At 39.4% G+C, this 19,289-nt stretch overlaps 1 protein-coding gene across 1 annotated transcript; it reads left to right on the top strand.

Moving 5' to 3' along the window:
- Positions 1–810: 810 nt before the first annotated feature.
- ezh2 (enhancer of zeste 2 polycomb repressive complex 2 subunit) lies at positions 811–19,025 on the top strand. Its single transcript, XM_026363162.1, has 19 exons — positions 811–1,187; positions 5,675–5,798; positions 7,972–8,100; positions 8,193–8,312; positions 8,426–8,546; positions 9,053–9,232; positions 9,439–9,544; positions 9,714–9,877; positions 10,184–10,281; positions 10,415–10,643; positions 11,401–11,567; positions 11,688–11,823; positions 12,659–12,784; positions 12,908–13,086; positions 13,255–13,350; positions 13,600–13,681; positions 13,973–14,053; positions 14,132–14,216; positions 15,053–19,025. The coding sequence occupies exons 2-19, from the start codon at positions 5,682–5,684 to the stop codon at positions 15,111–15,113; spliced, it is 2,277 nt and encodes a 758-aa protein (XP_026218947.1). The 5' UTR covers positions 811–1,187; positions 5,675–5,681; the 3' UTR covers positions 15,114–19,025.
- The last annotated feature ends 264 nt before the right edge of the window (positions 19,026–19,289 follow it).

Below are 19,289 nucleotides of genomic sequence, written 5' to 3'. Positions count from 1 at the left end.
AAGTATAACTGCACAACTAACCTAAATTTCCAGTGGCGTTAAATGCAGCATGATGACGGAATCGAGCTTTCAGCCAATACCTGTTCAGGAGGGGAAGGACTTAATAAACCCTGCGACCCTTACCCATGCTGTCTGTGCCCACCAGCACCAGAATCTCATTCATTTAATCTGACCTAGTCGGTTCAAGGAATTCATTTGTGTTTGTGAACGAAATGCCAAGATCGCAGCCGTCCAGCGCACGATGAGTCGCTGTCACCCCCGGTTGTTCTCCCACCTGTGCTGTCAGCAGAGCAGTGGGCAGGTGGAGGAGGCAGCATCCTTTTATTGAAACGCTACCGAGGTGACAGGGTTTGTTGGCACAAGATTGAAAGACAATAACTAAACCACTATATCCATACGTGTAAAAAAAACAACAACATAAATAAATACTGAGCCAGCTATAAATAGATTTTGGACTTAATGTCAGTCGTAATATTATTGTGAGACGTTTAAGCTCAACAATATGAGTATGATAGTTAACATGCGATGCCGACACTGGTGAAAGACTAAAGATGAATTATGAACATTTATAATTTAGCTGCCAATCAGTCTATTTTGATTTTTATTCCGTTGACATATGAGAACAAAGGGAACCTGTGCACATGTCCCCGTTCCAGGGCCCCCGCCGCATCTCTAGATCTCATTGGCTGGCATCCTGATCCCAATCGAGCAATAGCGTGTCGTCTTATTGAGAAATCCTAACATCGGCTTCTGTGATTGGCCCAAACGTTTGGCGCCTCTTGAATCTGCTGCAGCCGTAGTGGGCGGTGAGTGTGAGACGGTGAGCAGTTAGAACAGTAGCTGTGCTGAGGCGGAAACATTGAAATTGGACAAATTGTTTATAGGCTAGGTGAAATTAAACGGCGTCGTACCCATCAACAAACACAGTATATTTTGTGTTAAAAATAGGCTTAAAGTGAGGAAACGGTTGATCTTTCTGTTAGCCGATTCTGGGTACGTAAAGCCGGTGTCGCGTAAAGTGAATCGCTCCCTCCTCCTGAGCTAACTCCTAGCTAGCCGTAGAGCTAACGCTACAGCTAGCCGGAACACGGAGCAAGCTAATCCGCAACACAAAGGACGACTTTGCCCGTGTTTGTTTAATCGACTCCGAATCACTTCATTGAATGAGGACGGAGCCCCTTGCGCAGGTATGAGAAGCTGTCAATGTTGGTGTCTTTATTCTCAGTGGGTTTTTTTTGTTGTGATTCAGGTGCCCCGGGTCTGTTCTTGGTGTTTTGCGGATGCCTCAATCTTGGTTAAGTAACGTTAACCAACTGTTAGCTAGCTCGCCGGTGTGTCGTGCCAAATTGTGTATCCCTGTCACAACTGGTTATCTCAAAGAAGCGAACTTTTGAGCCTAGTTCTGGAGAATGGAACAACTATGACAATATGTACGCAAACACTTGAGAAAGAGCCACTCTCCCTTATGTTTTGGACCATGATGGAACTGTTCTGTGCGATAGGAAACACATTTGGAGAGGACACAAACTTGGCACGACATCGACAAGCTATCGTTAGTTAGCTTGAAGCTTGCTTGGTTGTTTGTTGCTAGCTCTTTCAGTGGCTGTCAAAATATGATTTGATGTGGTTTTCTGTTTATGTTGTTAACCATTTCCTTGGACGTTTCTGTACAGTTTACCAATTGCTGTGAATAGTTAGAGGACGAGCTAGAATTGGAAATAACTGCATTAGCCGAGGTACTACACTAAAGTACAATTCTAAGATGTTAGTTCTTTAACTTGAGTATTTAAACTTCAGCTTGGCTACATTTCATAAGGAAATACTGTACTCTCTTGCTTAGAGCTACACTTCATGTCGACCTTTTGGATTAATTATAGCTATATAAAATATAATAATCCTTTAGTATAAATATAAAGTAGTATGTATTGTTTCATATTAAATACTACCCACCTTTATCAGCAGTAACTGTAACAGTAATGTGAAGTTGATTGCTCATGCTGTAGAGGCTGTAATCTCAGTGGATCAGAACTCCTACAGATGAGGCCATCACTGTCAGTAATTTCTCCAGCTGATATAATGTGGAGGAGTTTCTGGGATTGAAACAGCAATATTTTAATATTAGGAATGTACAGTAAAGTGTAATATGATTTATATAGTTTAATCCCTTAACTAGAACAGTAGGAGGCAAGTAAAAATGGCTGGCCTTTTATAAGGCAACTATTGCTAATCCAAACATGTAAGTTCAACAGATTATAATTTTCAAATCTGTTTTGTTCCATGCAAACAACGTGAAGGATATTTGTGAAAATAGAATGCTTATTGAACTTGAGGAAAATAATTGATGATGCTTGTCACTTGAACACACTTGAGACAAACACTGAGATTGTCTTATTGTGATGATTGAGAAAAATTAAGTAAGAACTGCCATTTGTTTGTTTGTTTGGCTCACACTATAAACAGGAAGAACAGGGTTGTTTGTATTCTTGACACTTGACCCAAGAAGGTTTTGTCTTGTATCAAACTGCCAGAGTCATAAAGAGGATCATGTTGACTGTTTTGCATACACATTATTGTAGGCAACTGTTTCACAGTAATGTTACACTGTTGAGCTTTATTAGGACTGTTTTAAAAAAGTTTTTTTCAGTCTTATTCGTCAGATATTAATATGTATATCTCATTGTTTTCACTGTCAGAAATGATAAATAACCTGGTCAACAAAACGTATTGGGCCTTGAAGAGTTTACTGAAATATTTCTTTTTTTTGTAATCTCAACTCAGTCTGTGGTTTGAAGATAAAGTTTGGCTAAAAATATGACATACCAGTTCTGTTACAATCCTGACGCAAACCAAACCAGCGTGTCTCCATGACATCCGTCTGACATGTCTAATCGAAAGTGTGAGGGTTGAATCACACACCAGCCAGGCTGGTAGGCAGCGACTCACGCTGACTACCGGGGTGGCAGATGGATATTGTAGCCACACATGGACAAGCAACTGTTGTAATTTACACAGAAAGTTGTGAAAGAACAAAGGAGCGAATACATGGATTTCCTGTCCAACTTCCTCCGAATAAATAGCTGATTTGCCCAAGTGGTTCTAATAACCTGCATTTGAACCACCTTCTTTGTTGACAGTTGAGGGCAAAAGTAAGAAATGAATAGTTATTTCTTGTTGTTGGAAAACATCTGTTTTTGTTTGTATTAGCCGCTCTAGTTCCAGACATCTGATTCACAGCCCACATTTTTTAATTGTATTTTTTCTCAGCAGTTTGAATGGAACGTTATAAATGGCATTGAGTCTGATTATCAGGCTGTCTTTTGACACAGTGTGATCTGTGGGCCTAATCTAAGGTTTACCTGCATGGAGACACATGTAATGCTTTATTTTATTTTATATTCTAAGTAGCATTTCTTATAATTTCTTGATAATATTGTCAGATGGTATACATAAAAAGTGTAAATTCTTACAGGTAATAAGTATATATACTTACAGGTAATAAGTGTGTGTATATATATATATATATATATATATATATATATATATATATATATATATATATATATATATATATATATATATATATATATATATATATATATTTTTTTTTGAGGGGGGAAATAAGTTTCTAGTGGGCAAAATAAACAAAGGTTTATAAGCAGATATCAGTGTATGTTGGTATGTTGAGGCATTTTCAGAAAGACCATAATTCTTCATTAGAAAGAAAATGGGTCGCAATGAATCACTTAATTTCCATTCAGTTTCTGTACATTAGGTGAAGATATTTGTGTATTTGGAGGAAAATATTGATGTTATGATGAAAGCACCTAGGCACCTGTTATGTCTTGAAGAGTTTGCTGCTACAGACAGAATTAGAAAATAACCCTGTTAGTCCCTTTTAGCCAAGAGTTAACCCTGTAGTCTGAAGATAAATACAAAGAGAAGAAGGAAGGTAATGCTAACAACATGTGGTATAGTGCAGGCACAGCAACACATCTGTTGTACCCTGTAGAGCAAAAACACTCCAAAAGTCACACATGGAGATATGGTATGAATCAGGTGATAATGGAAAGTTATGTAGTACTAAAAGATGATAGGTCTATTTGTTCATATCGTGAAATGCTACCATTATTGTTTGTGAACTGCGATGCATCAAAGGCTCAAAGGCTAACATTAGCTTGCTTAGGCTAATGAAGTGATAGCAATAACACGAACTGGGTGCTGCTCATATTGTGTGTGTGCAGCAACCTCTGCAGTTTTCTTTGTCTAACACCTGATAATTGAGATCTTTTAATTATATCTTTACACAGTATCAGGTTTACACCCAGGCTTTTGGTTATTTGCATTATGCTTTTCATATGTCAGACAGCTGGGCACTGCCTTAGAAATGCTATGCCAGCAGAAAATAGTGCGCCTATGCTTTCTCGTCCACAAATGTGTCTTTTGAAACACTGAGTGACAGACAGGGGTAACTTTCATCACACATTTTAAATATAATTGAAGCTGCTTTTTCTTGCTTTTGCTTGTTTTTGATTGTAAACTAGCCATAGGAAGTAAAAAAAAAAGAAGAGATTGTGTCACACTTATTATTTAAAATGGCAACCTGAATTGCATCTTGTTCCCAATTTTCAAATATACTTTAGTGAACTTCCTATTTAGAAATAGCCAATAATGCATGACATTAGGAGGAAAAGTTTAAGAAAAGGTAAAGAAAATCACATATCACATAACCAGCTGATGTTTAAAAGACGTGTGCACTGGCACTCTCCAACCACACAATAAGTAGTTCAGCTCTTTCACTGGGTACTGTGTAGGGGATGTTTTCACATCTGTCCCGTTTTCCTGAATACAGTTTGTCACATGGATTAATGCAGTGCTGTCATTTGTTGATGCAGCTTAGGGAGAGAAACAGAGCTTGATTTCATGCAGTGAATCTCCCTGCTGGATGGATAAAAATCAGCTTTATTGTCATTGTGCAGTGCACAGGTCCAGAGCTAATCAAATTCTAGATGGCATTTAACCAAAAGTCCAAGGAGATAGTATTATTTACAGATGACCAGGTTTGTAAGTGTTAATAGTTTTAATAATAATAATAATAATAAGTGTTGGTTTACAACTTACTGTAATTACAGTGTACATACAGCATATGTTCAATGGAGAAAGAATAAAATTGTCTAAATATATGTATTTACAGGATACATGTTATAAGGTTATGTTTGTTTGTTACCGAGGCAGAGCTGTGATATGGATGTTGATGCAAAATAATAAAAAATGTCAGATTTTTCTCTATAGTCGTTCTATTTTTATTGAAATGGCTTAAAAAGCTCTTACTGTGTAAAGGGTACCCAAATGATAAAAGTGTCTGTGGGGATTTTAGACATATGTCCAAAAATCACTGCTGTCTAATGACATGCCAGCCTTTTAGAGTGGAGCTTGTCCTTGAGGACAAAACAGGCTTAAGTCTGTGAGTGGAAATTATTAATGCAAAAGTCACAAATATGGAAGCAATGCATATATGAGTAACTAGTAGGTCTGGAGCTAATCAAAAGCTGTCCTGCACATGGATGGTTTCAGCATCAAAAGCCTTTAGAGAGCTATAGGTTTGGGCCAAGTGTCAAAATATTAAATCTACAGGCATTCAGTGTGAAAACTTAATTTTTCTCCTGATTCTCTGCAGGTAGATCATGGTGCCGACAGGGAAACGCTCGGAGAAGGGTCCTGCCTGCTGGAAGAGGAGGGTGAAGTCTGAGTACATGAGGCTTCGGCAGCTCAAACGCTTCAGACGGGCTGACGAAGTCAAGGTTAGCTGCCACACAGAACTTCCATCACTGTGGAAATGTGTGAAAGTCAGCTAAAAAGTTTGTGTGAGAATATGGCATTAGTTGCTATATTTTGGACAGATCTTATTAAATGTTTAGTTTGTTACTGTTTTAAGTATGACATAATGCTATGGAAATGCAAATGTTTAGGTAATTTAGTCGTTTTTAATTCAGAGACATGTTTGTCTTTGAGAATACAAAGGAGGCTGTTGGTTAACTTATCTATCGTTATCTCCCAAGTTGCATAATGACACTCAGATGCTTTTCATAAATCTTTGGCTACAAAAGAATTATAGCTTCAGATCTTTGTCAACACTGCAATAACATCTGCAGTGGCAAGAAAAAGTATGTGAACCTTTTGAAATATGGTGGTTTTCTGCATCAGTTTGTCATAAAACATACTTTGATCTTCATCTAAGTCAAGAGTATTAACAAATATAATGTGCCTAAAATAATAACACAAAAATTCTGATCTTTTTTGAGAACAACCATAAAAACCTCATAGTGCTAGTGGAAAAAGTATGTGAATTAATTACTGGTTGGCCACTGCAAAGGGTGGATTTTGTTTTTCTGAAGGCATTCTGTTGTGTGTTTTGGGTCATAATCCTGCAGCATCACCCGACTTCTACAGAGTTTCAACTGACGTACAGACATTCTCACATTATTCTAAAGGTTCTTTTTGATACACTTGGGAATTTATCTTCCCCTCAATCATTGCAAGCTGGCCAGGCACTAATGATGATGTTTCCTCCACCATACTTTATGATTGCGTGATGATTAGCAGTGACATTTTTATGCCAGATGTAGTGCTGAATGTTCCTTCCTGGTAGTTCAATCTTAGTTTCATCAGTCCACAAAAGGTTTTGCTAATACTGCTGTGGAGTGTCAATGTGCTCTTTGCAAATTTAAGGTGTTCAGCAATGTATTTTATTTGGCAGCAGCTTCCTTTGTGGTGTCCTGTCATAGACACTCTGCTTGTTCAATGTTTTACCTACTGTAGGCTCATGGACACAGATGTTAGCCAGTTCCAATGATGCCTTCAAATCTTTTGCTGTTACTCATGGTTGTTTCTTTATCTCATTAATGAGTGTTTGTTGTGCTCTTGGGGTCATTTTGATTGGCCACCCACTTCTTGGTAGAGTATCCACAGTCCCACAGTGTCTCGATTTGTACATGTTTGAAGTATTTGACATCGCTTTGTAACCCTTTCCAGCTTTATGTAAATCTGAAAGCTCCTTTTTGCGAGGCATGGCTCACACAAGCACATTCTTCTTGTGCATAGCAAACTCAAAGGGTTTGAATGGATTTTTTCAGTCAAAGGAGCTCCAGTCCACGCCTCCAACCTTATTTTCTTAATTCCAGGTATGCCTATGCATACTTTTTACTGATTTTTATGGTTGTTCTCATGACATGAAAGATCAGAATTTTTTTGTGTTATTATTTAGGCACATTGTTTTTGTTAATACTCTTGACTTGGATGAAGATCAGATCACATGGTATGACAAATTAATGAAAACCACAAATTTCCAAAAGGTTCACATACTTTTTCTGGCCACCCTATATCTTTTCCCATTAAGCAGAAACTCTGTATCTTCAATTTATACAAACTTCATTAGTAGTAATCATAGTTTTCACCATGGGTAAATGTTTAGATATGTGTTTTGAGTATGTAAAAGACTTCCGATCCATATTGACTCAGATGCCAAGGTTCACAGTTTGTTCTTAACCTCAGATAAAAGCAGCTTGAGCTGCTGCAACTGAGACATGACTTGACAATAAGATGTAGACAGACTTCTGTTGGTAGTAGTCTGTAATTATGACAAGTAGGAACAGAAAATGTCTGCATGCCAACATTTCTCACACATTTTTAACTCTCCTGTTTTTAGGTAGTCAAAACAACATATGGCACTTAGGTTGTGGAAAGAGTGGCTTACATTCACTGACTAGATTTCAGACAGTTAAAAATATATATAAAAGTATATGAAATTCTATTAATTTCCATTATCGAAATGGAGAAGCTGTGTGTTAATAGGCATACATCTGTAATTAATGTTACCTTAGTGAGCATCAGAGTAAAGTTATGTTTCTGTTACTTATTTGGTGCATTGTACCTTAAAACGTGAAACCTAATTTACATTTTTTGGCACTCTCACAGAGCATGTTCAACAGCAACCGCCAGAAAATAATGGAGCGAACTGACATTTTGAACCAGGAGTGGAAGACCAGGCGAATCCAACCAGTTCACATCATGACATCTGTCAGCTCCTTAAGAGGCACCCGAGAGGTCTGCTCAACTACATGTTCAGTATGCAGATATGTAGATAAGATCAAGGTGAAAATACAGGGAAAGTTTTCTGACTGTTCTTTCCTCTGCAGTGTACTGTGGACAGTGGTTTCTCAGAGTTCCCCAGACAGGTCATCCCTCTGAAGACTCTTAACGCTGTGGCCTCTGTTCCGGTCATGTACTCCTGGTCACCGCTGCAGCAAAACTTTATGGTGCGTGAACTTTTAACTTCTGCATGTAGTGGAAAACATTATACTTTATTGTAATTTAATTTCTAGTTTTAGATGTATCCTCAGTGTTAGTATTGTTTTGTTTTAAACTTCAGGTGGAAGATGAAACTGTGCTCCATAACATCCCGTACATGGGAGACGAGATCCTGGACCAGGATGGTACTTTCATAGAAGAGCTCATCAAGAACTATGATGGTAAAGTCCATGGAGACAGAGGTGAGTGGACTCAGTTTAGTGGGGCGAAGAATGTCTGGTTCTATACTAAATAACTTCTCATTGTGTTAATTTTTGTAATGGCTTAAGGAACAAGATGGTTTTTCTTGCACTTAATATCTTAGTGAATATTCAGACTGAAAATAACAAGGTATGCAAGATGTTTTTGCTGTGGTTTTCCTTCATCAAGACTGAAGGGTTGGCAAAAAGATAAGTCCAGTTTTAATGAGGCAAACATGAGTTTAAAAGCTTGGTAGACATCAAAACTGTGATTCTTACATATTTTAGTAAACATTTATTGTCACTGTTAACTATTGTCTGAATAGTAAAATTAAGCTGTCAGATTATACAGTACTCTGTCAGGAGTGTGCACAAGTCAGGGCCATGACTGTGTGTTGCATTACAGCAAAAACCTATTCATCCGCTTCTCTGCAGCATTAACCTGAGAGGCATTAGGCTTCATCTTCTGCTTTTCTGCTCTAAACCTTTAATAAATCTTGTTTTTGCAGAGTGTGGCTTCATAAACGATGAGATCTTCGTGGAGTTGGTCAACGCTCTCTCACAGTACAGTGAAAACGAAGATGAGGAGGAGGAGGAAGAACAGGACTTCAAGGTTGACAAGATGGACATGTGTGATGGCAAAGAGCATTCAGAGGATCCCCGCAAGGACGGGCTCGTCAACAATGAAAGTAAGTCCATTAGTGAGATTCCGGAGATCTGTTTGGAGGTCATGGTGACTGCATGCAATTTTTTTTCTGTATCATATCATCCAATCACAAAATTTGAAACCTTTCCAAAAATGTACTTCTTAGACAACTTAGTAACATAGTAAAACTATAAACTTGATTGAATGACACTTTGTGTGTGTGTGTGCGCGTGTCTGTGTTGTCTCCAGGTCGAACCAGCAACGACAGCACCAGGAAGTTTCCTTCTGACAAGATTTTTGAAGCCATCTCCTCCATGTTCCCCGACAAGGGCTCTACAGAGGAGCTCAAAGAGAAGTCAGTGGGTTTGTCTGTATGGTGGTTTTAGTACAGAGCAAAAAATGTTATGGCCTTGTTTGAAGAATTGAATAATACAGTTGAAAATCAACAGAAATTGCATTTGAGTCTCATCAAGGTCACGACAAAGTGCTTTAGCTTTGATTTGCTATTTTTGTGTATGTTTCAGATACAAGGAGTTGACAGAGCACCAGCTGCCTGGTGCGCTGCCTCCTGAATGCACACCAAATATTGACGGCCCCAACGCTCGCTCAGTGCAGCGGGAGCAGAGCCTCCACTCCTTCCACACTTTGTTCTGCAGACGCTGCTTCAAATACGACTGCTTCCTTCACCGTTAGTAGACACACAAACGTGGTTCATATTGGAAGAGAAAACTTTGGTGCATCGCTATTTAAAAAAAGCACAACATGTACATCAGGTTGATAAGTTGATTAGCTGCACTGGATTTAATTTCCTTTTACTGGTGAGAATGGTACTACAGAATATACAATCTAGGAATGTGTAAAACTTTCAAACTCTTCTTAAAAGTGGCTCAAGCATCTTTTTAACATGCAGCCTTAGGTTAAAGTTGAGCTCTAATATTATGTCTAACGACCTCAGAGTACACATCAAACCTAAGGCATATGTCTCTTCCTTTAGCTTTCCATGCAACTCCAAACACTTACAAGCGCAAGAACTTGGAAATCCTGGAGGACAGTAAACCCTGCGGCATCGACTGCTACATGTACCTGATGCAGGTGAGTAAAATAATTTTTAATCATTTATTATAATTTATTTATATTGCTTTGTTATATTTAAATAAATAAATATATTTTAATATTTATTTATATAAATATATTGAACGCAATGTTTTATTCTGGGATTTTTCAGGATGGGATCGTGAGGGAGTACCCTGCAGGTGTAGTTGCAGAGCGGGCAAAGACGCCTTCCAAACGCACGGCAGGCCGTCGCCGTGGACGACTGCCAAACAGCAACAGCCGACCCAGCACACCCACCGTTTCCTCGGAAACCAAAGACACAGACAGTGACCGTGAGGGCAGCAAAGAAGATGAGAGAGACAATGATGAAGACAAGAAGGACGAGAACACCAGCAGCTCAGGTACAGTCCTATCTATTGGATAAAGTAGATTTTACCGGTCCAGGAAAAACCTTTTGACTTTGAGGTTTGTCAACTGAAACGGGAGTGAAATCATATGACATCCCTCTGAGATTCATAAGTTGGTGTAAGGTGTCAGCTTTGGACCTGAAATAAATTATAGTTTGGTCCAGATCCGGACCAGACTGTATACTGACAATGTAGGAAGTTGCATCGACTCAAGAAGCTGTCAATATGTCTCTGTTAGCTCCTTGAAAAAAACAATCCTAAGTCAACTGCAGTGATTTTACATAAGTTAATAAGTAAATAATAGTATTGACAAAAGTGGTTCATTGCCAACAACAGGATTAGGAACCAGAGGAACCCCTTCCAGGAAATGCATTCTTTTCTGTTTCCCACCTTGTTTCCATTTCGACTGTATGTAAATAACTGTCTCAATTAGACAAAAAAAAAAAAAAACCTCAGTGAACGATGACAACACCATGGTGGCATTTGAAATGCAGTTTTATTTACTGTTGTATGACTTATGACTACTTTCTCTCATGCATTTGAATCGCTTGTGTTAACTTGTTAGAAAAAGTAATCAAATTATAATCAATCTTACTCTCTCTCATATTGATGTCTTAAATACTCGGGTTGAAGCTGCAGTGTTTAATCAGCCATAATTAGCTCTTCTTAGTTCTTCATTGTTGCTTCTAAGGCAAAGTTCCTGAATTAGAAATGCCTCAAGTGATGTCGTTGTGTGTGTGTGTGTTTACAGAAGGTAACTCGCGGTGTCAGACTCCTGTGAAGATGAAGCTAACCAGTGAGCCTGAGGCAGTGGAATGGAGTGGAGCTGAGGCCTCTCTGTTCAGGGTTCTCATCGGGACGTACTACGACAACTTCTGCGCCATAGCACGGCTAATAGGCACCAAGACCTGCAGACAGGTAAGCCCTCAATCACATGTAATTTGATGCTTATAACGTTGCTTCTGTTTCATTTTATTAGTCACCTGAGATGTTTAATAGGGACAGGCTCAATATGTTTTCTTGACTGTCCTCCTGCAGGTTTATGAATTCAGGGTCAAGGAGTCGAGCATCATCGCTCGGGCTCCCACTGAAGATGAGGACACACCACCAAGAAAGAAGAAGAGGAAACATAGATTGTGGGCCACTCACTGCAGGAAGATCCAGCTGAAGAAAGGTCAGATGTCACCTCACTGACTTTAACCACTGTCAACAAATGTGTGATTTTACTATTATTACTTTAGCTACTTTAGCTAACTCGGCTAAGGTTACCATGAAGTTAATATTGTGCATATATGGTACATTTGCAGTTAGATTGCTTATTGTGTGTCTGGGATACACAGCAGGCATTTAGCAACTTTGGCTCCAGTGCAAAGAAATTAATAGTGTCACACTTTGCTGTGTCCACTTTTTGGCCCAAGCATCTGCTGAGTCATTAGGATTCATCTTCTGCAGATAATTTTTAACATTTTTTGGCATAATTTCTTGGGTTTGTTTAGTAGTTGACACATGGAACTTTGGACCACGACTAACATCAGCCTGTGCATGTATAAAAGTATAACTAAAAGTTTAAGTATGGGAGGAATGGATACTTTTGGAATAACTCAAATCTGTATTACGCACATCTTGTCTGAGCTATGAAAGAAGATGGTGCAGGGTTGATTTAATTGTGTGATTACGCACATGTGGTCATGTGGTTTGGATTCTCTTTTAATTACATCATTACACACCAAAATTGTGAGTTTTATGTTTTTGTATTTTGCCTTAATTAGGGAGTAAAAGTGTGGATACAGAAAGGAAACAAGCAGAGAGAGAGAAAGAAAGAGAGCAATGTGTAACAGGCCAAATCTAAATCTAGTTAATGATGAATGAAATTTATTTGGTGTTGTTGAGTGGAAATACTCAAAGTATTCCTGTCCAAAGAAATAAATCACTGATTTACAGAAAACTCAGTAAAATGCAGAAGATGATGATTTGAAAATGATTTACGCGTTTCTCCCATCCTCTTAAAGACGGCTCGTCCAATCACGTGTATAATTACCAGCCATGTGATCACCCCCGGCAGCCCTGTGACTCCTCCTGTCCCTGCGTCACTGCTCAGAACTTTTGTGAGAAGTTCTGCCAGTGCAGCTCTGAGTGTAAGAACATTGTTTTGTTTAGTTTTTTTCTTACTGTAATACTAGGTGCTTAGTTCAGCTACAATAAAAGTTATTATTTGTCTAATACATTTACACTTTGCATTTCTTGCTTTGTGGATGCAGGTCAGAATCGTTTCCCAGGTTGTCGGTGCAAAGCCCAGTGTAACACCAAGCAGTGTCCCTGTTACCTGGCAGTCAGGGAGTGTGACCCCGACCTCTGCCTGACCTGCGGCGCTGCAGACCACTGGGACAGCAAGAACGTGTCCTGCAAGAACTGCTCTATCCAGAGAGGAGCCAAGAAGGTAGCACATCAAGTCTCTTTAATTGGAATCTGTACGCCCAATAACAAAATATCTAGTATGAAAGGGTTTGTTTCAGTGTTTAGGTCAGTGGGTGTAAAATGTGTTGTACATCAGTAGATCTTTAGTTCAAATGGCATCATCTGATGTTTTTGTCCCTCTGTCTCTCAGCACCTGCTGCTGGCCCCGTCAGACGTGGCAGGTTGGGGCATCTTCATCAAAGAGCCGGTCCAGAAAAATGAGTTCATCTCTGAATACTGTGGAGAGGTAGGATTCAGTGTTTTCTCTTGGCCTTAAACTGGCCTTAAAGAACAGTTTCTACTGGAAGAAATATTTGATATAAACACATTTTGGTAATGAATCCGTTTGGCTGGCTGGCTGGCTGAAATTCATTCTGAATGAAGGTAATAATAATATATTCTGAATCATACAATACCTCTTTTGAAGAAAGAATGAATGTTAAAAGGCAAGTGTGTGGGAGTGAATGTCTAATTTGGTCAACCTCTGTCTTTGCAGATTATCTCTCAGGATGAAGCCGACCGCAGAGGCAAAGTCTATGACAAATACATGTGCAGCTTCCTGTTCAATCTCAACAACGGTAAAAACACAAACACCCAAACAAGGTTGTACATAGATCTGCAGATCGTATTAAGATAATCATCTCTTTTGCAAGAAAGAGCCTCGTGAAGGCTGCAGGTTTCAGTTTTTTATTTTTTTGTTTTTTAATCAGGTTTCTTCAGGCTCAACTGTTTGTGAAGGACAATGTGTGATAGTTATTAACTAGAACTGTAAATGTTGTACATTATGTTACTAACAGCCACAGAAAAATGTAATATGAATACATGTGAGGGGGGCTCATCCACAAGTTGTTTGTTTGGGGTTTTTTCAGACTTTGTTGTTGACGCTACAAGGAAAGGCAATAAGATCCGCTTTGCCAACCATTCTGTCAACCCTAACTGCTATGCAAAAGGTAAGAAGAGGGAAATGCAGCACACATAAGCTTTATGTTTCACGTCTATGTGCAAACTGATCCGTCTGTTCTCTGTAGTGATGATGGTAAATGGGGATCACAGGATAGGGATCTTTGCCAAGAGAGCCATCCAGACTGGAGAGGAGCTCTTCTTCGACTACAGGTCAGTAACAACGAGGGGGAACATGCAGAACAGTAACCCCAAGAGCAGGTTTTAGAGTTGGTATTGTCAATAACAAGAGAATAACTTTCAGGGGGCCTGGAGTTATGTTTGTTTTTAATTCATTTAAAATTCTTGCCTTCAGAGCAGGTGGTTTTGAAACTCAAACCCGAACCGAAATGCAAAGATAAGCACCCACCCCACTGCACGTTTGATGAGTAAAATGTCTGTTATGTTCAGAATGACTCAAACATTGAGAAAAATGAGTCTAGTGCCTATAATCTAGCTCGTCAAAATGATTTGAGGTTGTTGCTTGCTCGCCGTCTTCACTGAGGCCCTAAATCCAGCTTTACTCATTGTGCATCATGTTTCCCTATAAACTCCTATCGCCTGAACGATTTTTGTGTAGAGTATTTTTGTTTAGTGTGCTCCTTACTGGGTCAGTGACAGCTGATCACACAGGTGCATGTGAGAGAGCATGGAGAGGTACAATGTAAAACACTTCAGCAGCTCTGTTACGAATTCTAATCTGACATGGTCGTAATTTCTCAGTTTTTGATTTGAGAATCTCATCAAGCTGATAATTCTACTATATGGTCATTAGTGACTAAACTAATTGTTCAGCACCATGAAAAAACACAGCTCTCATAATTCTTAACCCAGAAAAAGGAGGTAGATCTACTCTACAGGAAACAGACTCTTCAGGAAATATCTTAATTTCCAATATTTATGAAATAAAAAAAACAAACAAACTGCCGCTTCTTCATCTATTTAGCAGTGTTAACTAGCACCGCTGCTCTCTCCTTAAACCTCCTGACAGTCTTCTGTTCGTGTTTCAGGTACAGCCAGGCGGACGCTCTGAAGTACGTCGGGATCGAGCGGGAGATGGAGATCCCCTGATTGTGACTTCTACCTCCTGTGGATCTACAACACAAAGGCCTTACACACAAACACAAACGTCTCTTTTTTTTTTTTATCTATCAAAATTCTAGGAAGCTTCAGGAAAACTGGGAATATTTGAAAGAATTTTATTTTGTTGCTGTTTTTCTCCACCTTGTTTTTGTTTTTTTGTGATTTTTCTGCTGTCAACAAATCTTCCTCTTCTGTCGGTGGGATGTTCGGATTCATAAATCTTCCCTCAGATGAAGGTGCAGATCAACTACAAACTGACTCTTGCCTGTAGTGTTTTTTTTTGTTTTGTTTTTTTACAGTTTAAGTGTTTTACAGTGAGAGGAGACAAACCAACGACTTTGTCTGTTTTCAATTTAAGCTTCAGGGACCAAAATCTCCACCAGCCGCTTTCACACAACTGACTGGACTCTTGTTTGTCCTGTGTGCCACATGTGGGTCAGTTGTCACGTAAATATTTATGTTCTTTGTTTTATACAGTGTGAACTCTTCACACACTCCTCAGAGTGCAGGATCACTGTCTGTAAAACGAGAGGGTGATCACAGAGCAGCGTCACACCAGATCCACAATGGTGCAGCTTTACTTTTAGAACTGATGGTGAAAACATCAACAAACAGCAACAATTTAATAACTGATCTATTTCAGCTTTTCTGGGTTATATGTTGTTGTAAACAGAATTGGAGCTGCTGTATCCGTCAGTGTTTTACAGACAAAAAATGATCAACAGTGCGATTCATGTGTTTCCAAGTCAGAGAAACTCCCGTTTAAACTGGTTCAGTTTATTCATCTGTAAAGTTACAGTTCACTCATTCTAATAAACAAACTCAGAATATAGGACATGAAATATGGAGTCAGTTCCTCTGAGTGTCTTTACACCCCCTAAGATCGTAGAAAACATAACGAGTTAATTTAGTTCTTCTCTGTTAAAACATTTGGTGTTTTCACCACAGTTTCTGATTTTCAAAGTTGCACCAGGAGACTGATTTCTTAGTTTTCTATCTACTACAGAGTAAGACTGGATATAGAAGTATTCCACATGCTTTGTAATTTTTCACATTTTTCACAATATTAGGAAATAAAAACATCTGCAGGTAAAGTGTGTAAACGAGGCTGCATTCACACAGACTGAGACTTTGTGGGAGGGGGAAAAACACATTTATTTATTTGAATGAGTTTAGAGCAGAGGGGACCTGCAACAGCAATATGACGTGGTCTTTTGCAGAGAACAAGTTTGACCTGGTTTAGCTTCTTCAACATGTGGCAAGGTGCTAGGTTGGCCAATCATATACGTGCACGTCTGCCACATTTCTGCTGTTCACCTCAAGTTGTTCACTCCTGAGTGTTACAAACCACGGTGCTGAGTTTAGGTGTCTAACGAGCCTAAAGGTCATAAATCGGCTCCTATCAACAGGACTTCCAGGATCTTATTTTATTTTCTCACTAGTAAACAACAGACCAACTCTGTCTGTGTGAATCCAGCTTTAGAAGACGTTTCTTCAACTGCACTCGCTCATTATTTGTGTTGCTTGTTCTGGATTAAAGTAAAATCCAACTTTAGCTTAAAAGCATCATAACCTGCAGCTCAGAACATCAGCAAACTGTGGCGTCAGCTCTCACAGAGCTGGAGATTTATTAACGGTTGTGTGTGGAGCTGGTCCTGACTCTGCTTTGTGATGCTGCCTCTGCTTCAGGTGCTAAAATGAAAAGGGTTTGTAATCGGAGAGCCAGCCACCCCTTCCCCCACGACATGGAGACTCCGCAGCAGCCAACAGACGGACACTTGGGCCGCGTGTCTGGCTGTCGTTAAGTTTCCCCTCCTCAGTGAGCTCGCTGCTTTTTACCAAACTCACTCGCCAAATCCACAGCGATACCGATTCAAGGTTTTCATTCATTCTCCACTGATGCTAAGCTCTCTCTCCTTGTGTCTGATGGTTCTGTTTTTCCAGTGAACCTCAGCAGCACTGTGCTCTACTCACACTGATCTTATTTTTCTTTAAGCAAAGAACAATGTACTTTACATTCAGCGTGTCATTTAAAGGTTTTATTACCTGGAACTGTAAAGAATCCAGGTTTTAGCAGCAGGTTCCCCATTTTATTCTGGAGCAGACTATAATATAAATTATTATTTTATTGGAATACTTTCTCCACATTAACACAGTCTTACCTACAAACTGTGACAAATTCCTGTTAACGTTTCTTCACACATCTTGTTTTGTCTGATTTTTAAATGACTAAATCTAATTAGAGAGTCTACAACCAGCAAACATTTGGCATTTTAGAGTAAAAACGATCCTTTCACCTCTTAAAGTAATGTTCATAGAAAGGAATTTGTGTCATTAAAAAAACTCTTGTCTAAAAAACATTTCCTCAGTTTAAATTGCAGAAATCATCAACACTGTGAATTTAGTGAAGGTTGAGAGTTGATGGTTTGTTTTAGGAATGATCAACATTTTCTCTTCCAACGTCGATGATGAGACCCAGTGTCTGTAAAATCACTGTGGACAGTAACATGTCAGGGATTGTTGTGCAGCTACAGTTGTTAGCCCACTGTGACTTTATTCATGTCATTTGCTTAATTCTTGTAAAATGAAAACAAATGATCCAAATCTCCTCTTTCTTGCTTTGAAGCTTTTGCTGATTTTCTGCATCGACTGTTGAGCTACAAAATGAGAATTAGCCTAAAAATACCCATCACTGTATTCTGTAGTGTGAAGAAACGGGTTCAGACGTGTTTAGTTAAACCAGTTTGAGGTTTGAGCTGGAACAGTTGTTTGTGCAGGGTTTAATTAAATCACCAACAATAAGCGCTACTGGGCTCTGAAGAGCTCTTGAAACACAGATGACCTGCACTCTGTACTGTCCCTGAACTGATCTTACTCAGTTTAAACTGATGTGAACTAGAAAACTTCGTCTAATTGAGTTGCTCCAATGTGGGAATTTGCTGCTGTGGACGTTTCCTTGTAAAAATGATAAATAATGTTTATTAGTTGACAGATTGTTTGAACTGAACCCCGACGATTGAAGTGAGTAGAGCACAGTGAGGGCTTGAAAGGCTGGGGGGAAAAAAAATGGTTTTCTGAAACGTGAAACGGTCTCCAGATGTTTGTAGATGTTGTCCCACTCTCTGCTGTGCCTTCAGTCCTCCACAGGTCACTCAACAAGTGTCCTGCTTTTCACTTTCTGCATGATGAAGTTCCTAAAACCCCCGAGGATCCTCCGACACGTCTCCGTTAGAGGACCTCAGGTCACTGTACTGCCTCCTCCACGTGATGTCCAATCAGTAGGATGTAATCTTAACCTTGCTCAGAGCATTCCTCCTGTAAGCCTTATAACAACGTACCAACAATCACTTTGACTCTTTATCTTGTTTGATGTGAATTCTGGTGCTTGTGGTGTCTGACCAACTTGAAGCAATACCAGCCTGTTTTCTGTTTTCATTTCTCTTCCCTTCCTCTTCTATCTTCCTGCTGAGGAGATGTTCTTTATCTCCACCTGTAATTTATTACAAACGTCAGAGACAGAAGGGCGTCTCATGCTGTTGTGTTGTCTGTAGTTGATGGATCAGAGACTTCAGGGGCTCTGAAACCTGGTGCTTCACTCGTGGGGTTCCTACACGTCTGGAGTTGAGGTTCGGGAGGGTGTATGAGTGACTCTGGGCTGGGTAACAGGAAAACCAAGAGCCGATCAGAAACAAAACAGATGTTTCTACAAACATTGACAAAGTATTTAAATGTGGCATTTTGAGCGTTACCCTGCCCTGTCTCACATCAAAACTGCCTGCGTTAACTTTTCTCTCGTCAAACCAGGACCACTGTTTCCTCCGATGACACGGTGCTCATTTTGTAATGTTTACAGGGATTTTGTTGTTTCAAAGTGTTGCAGATTAAAATATTATAAATGGTTCTGTTTGGTGTTTTTTATTTTTTTATTAGTACCTCACATCCCTGTAGAAGTTCGTACTCCTGATATGTTTAAATTTGTGAAACATCCTCAGTCACAGTCCGTGAAAAGAGACTGAAGACTTTTAAACCTGATCGAGCTGCGTTTGAGGAAACTTCACTGCATGCTGTTGATGCCTAATGACAGGACCCAGCAGCAGCTGTGAGCTGATCTGAAACAAGATCACACAGAGCTGGGCTCTAATTTGAACCATGTGATCACAGATA

This window comes from Anabas testudineus, chromosome 2 (assembly GCF_900324465.2).
Source record: "Anabas testudineus chromosome 2, fAnaTes1.2, whole genome shotgun sequence".
Taxonomy (NCBI): Eukaryota; Metazoa; Chordata; class Actinopteri; order Anabantiformes; family Anabantidae; genus Anabas; species Anabas testudineus.
The sequence above is the reverse complement of the archived record's forward strand: the minus strand, read 5'-3'. Positions and strand labels throughout refer to the sequence as shown.

Bases quoted from the DNA above. Each gene is read 5' to 3' on its own strand.
- ezh2 (XM_026363162.1), top strand. From the start codon at position 5,682: ATGGTGCCGACAGGGAAACGCTCGGAGAAGGGTCCTGCCTGCTGGAAG. The intron at 9,545-9,713 runs GTCAGTGGGTTT...TGTATGTTTCAG, and splicing joins ACAGAGGAGCTCAAAGAGAA to ATACAAGGAGTTGACAGAGC. The intron at 12,785-12,907 runs GTAAGAACATTG...TTGTGGATGCAG, and splicing joins CTGCCAGTGCAGCTCTGAGT to GTCAGAATCGTTTCCCAGGT.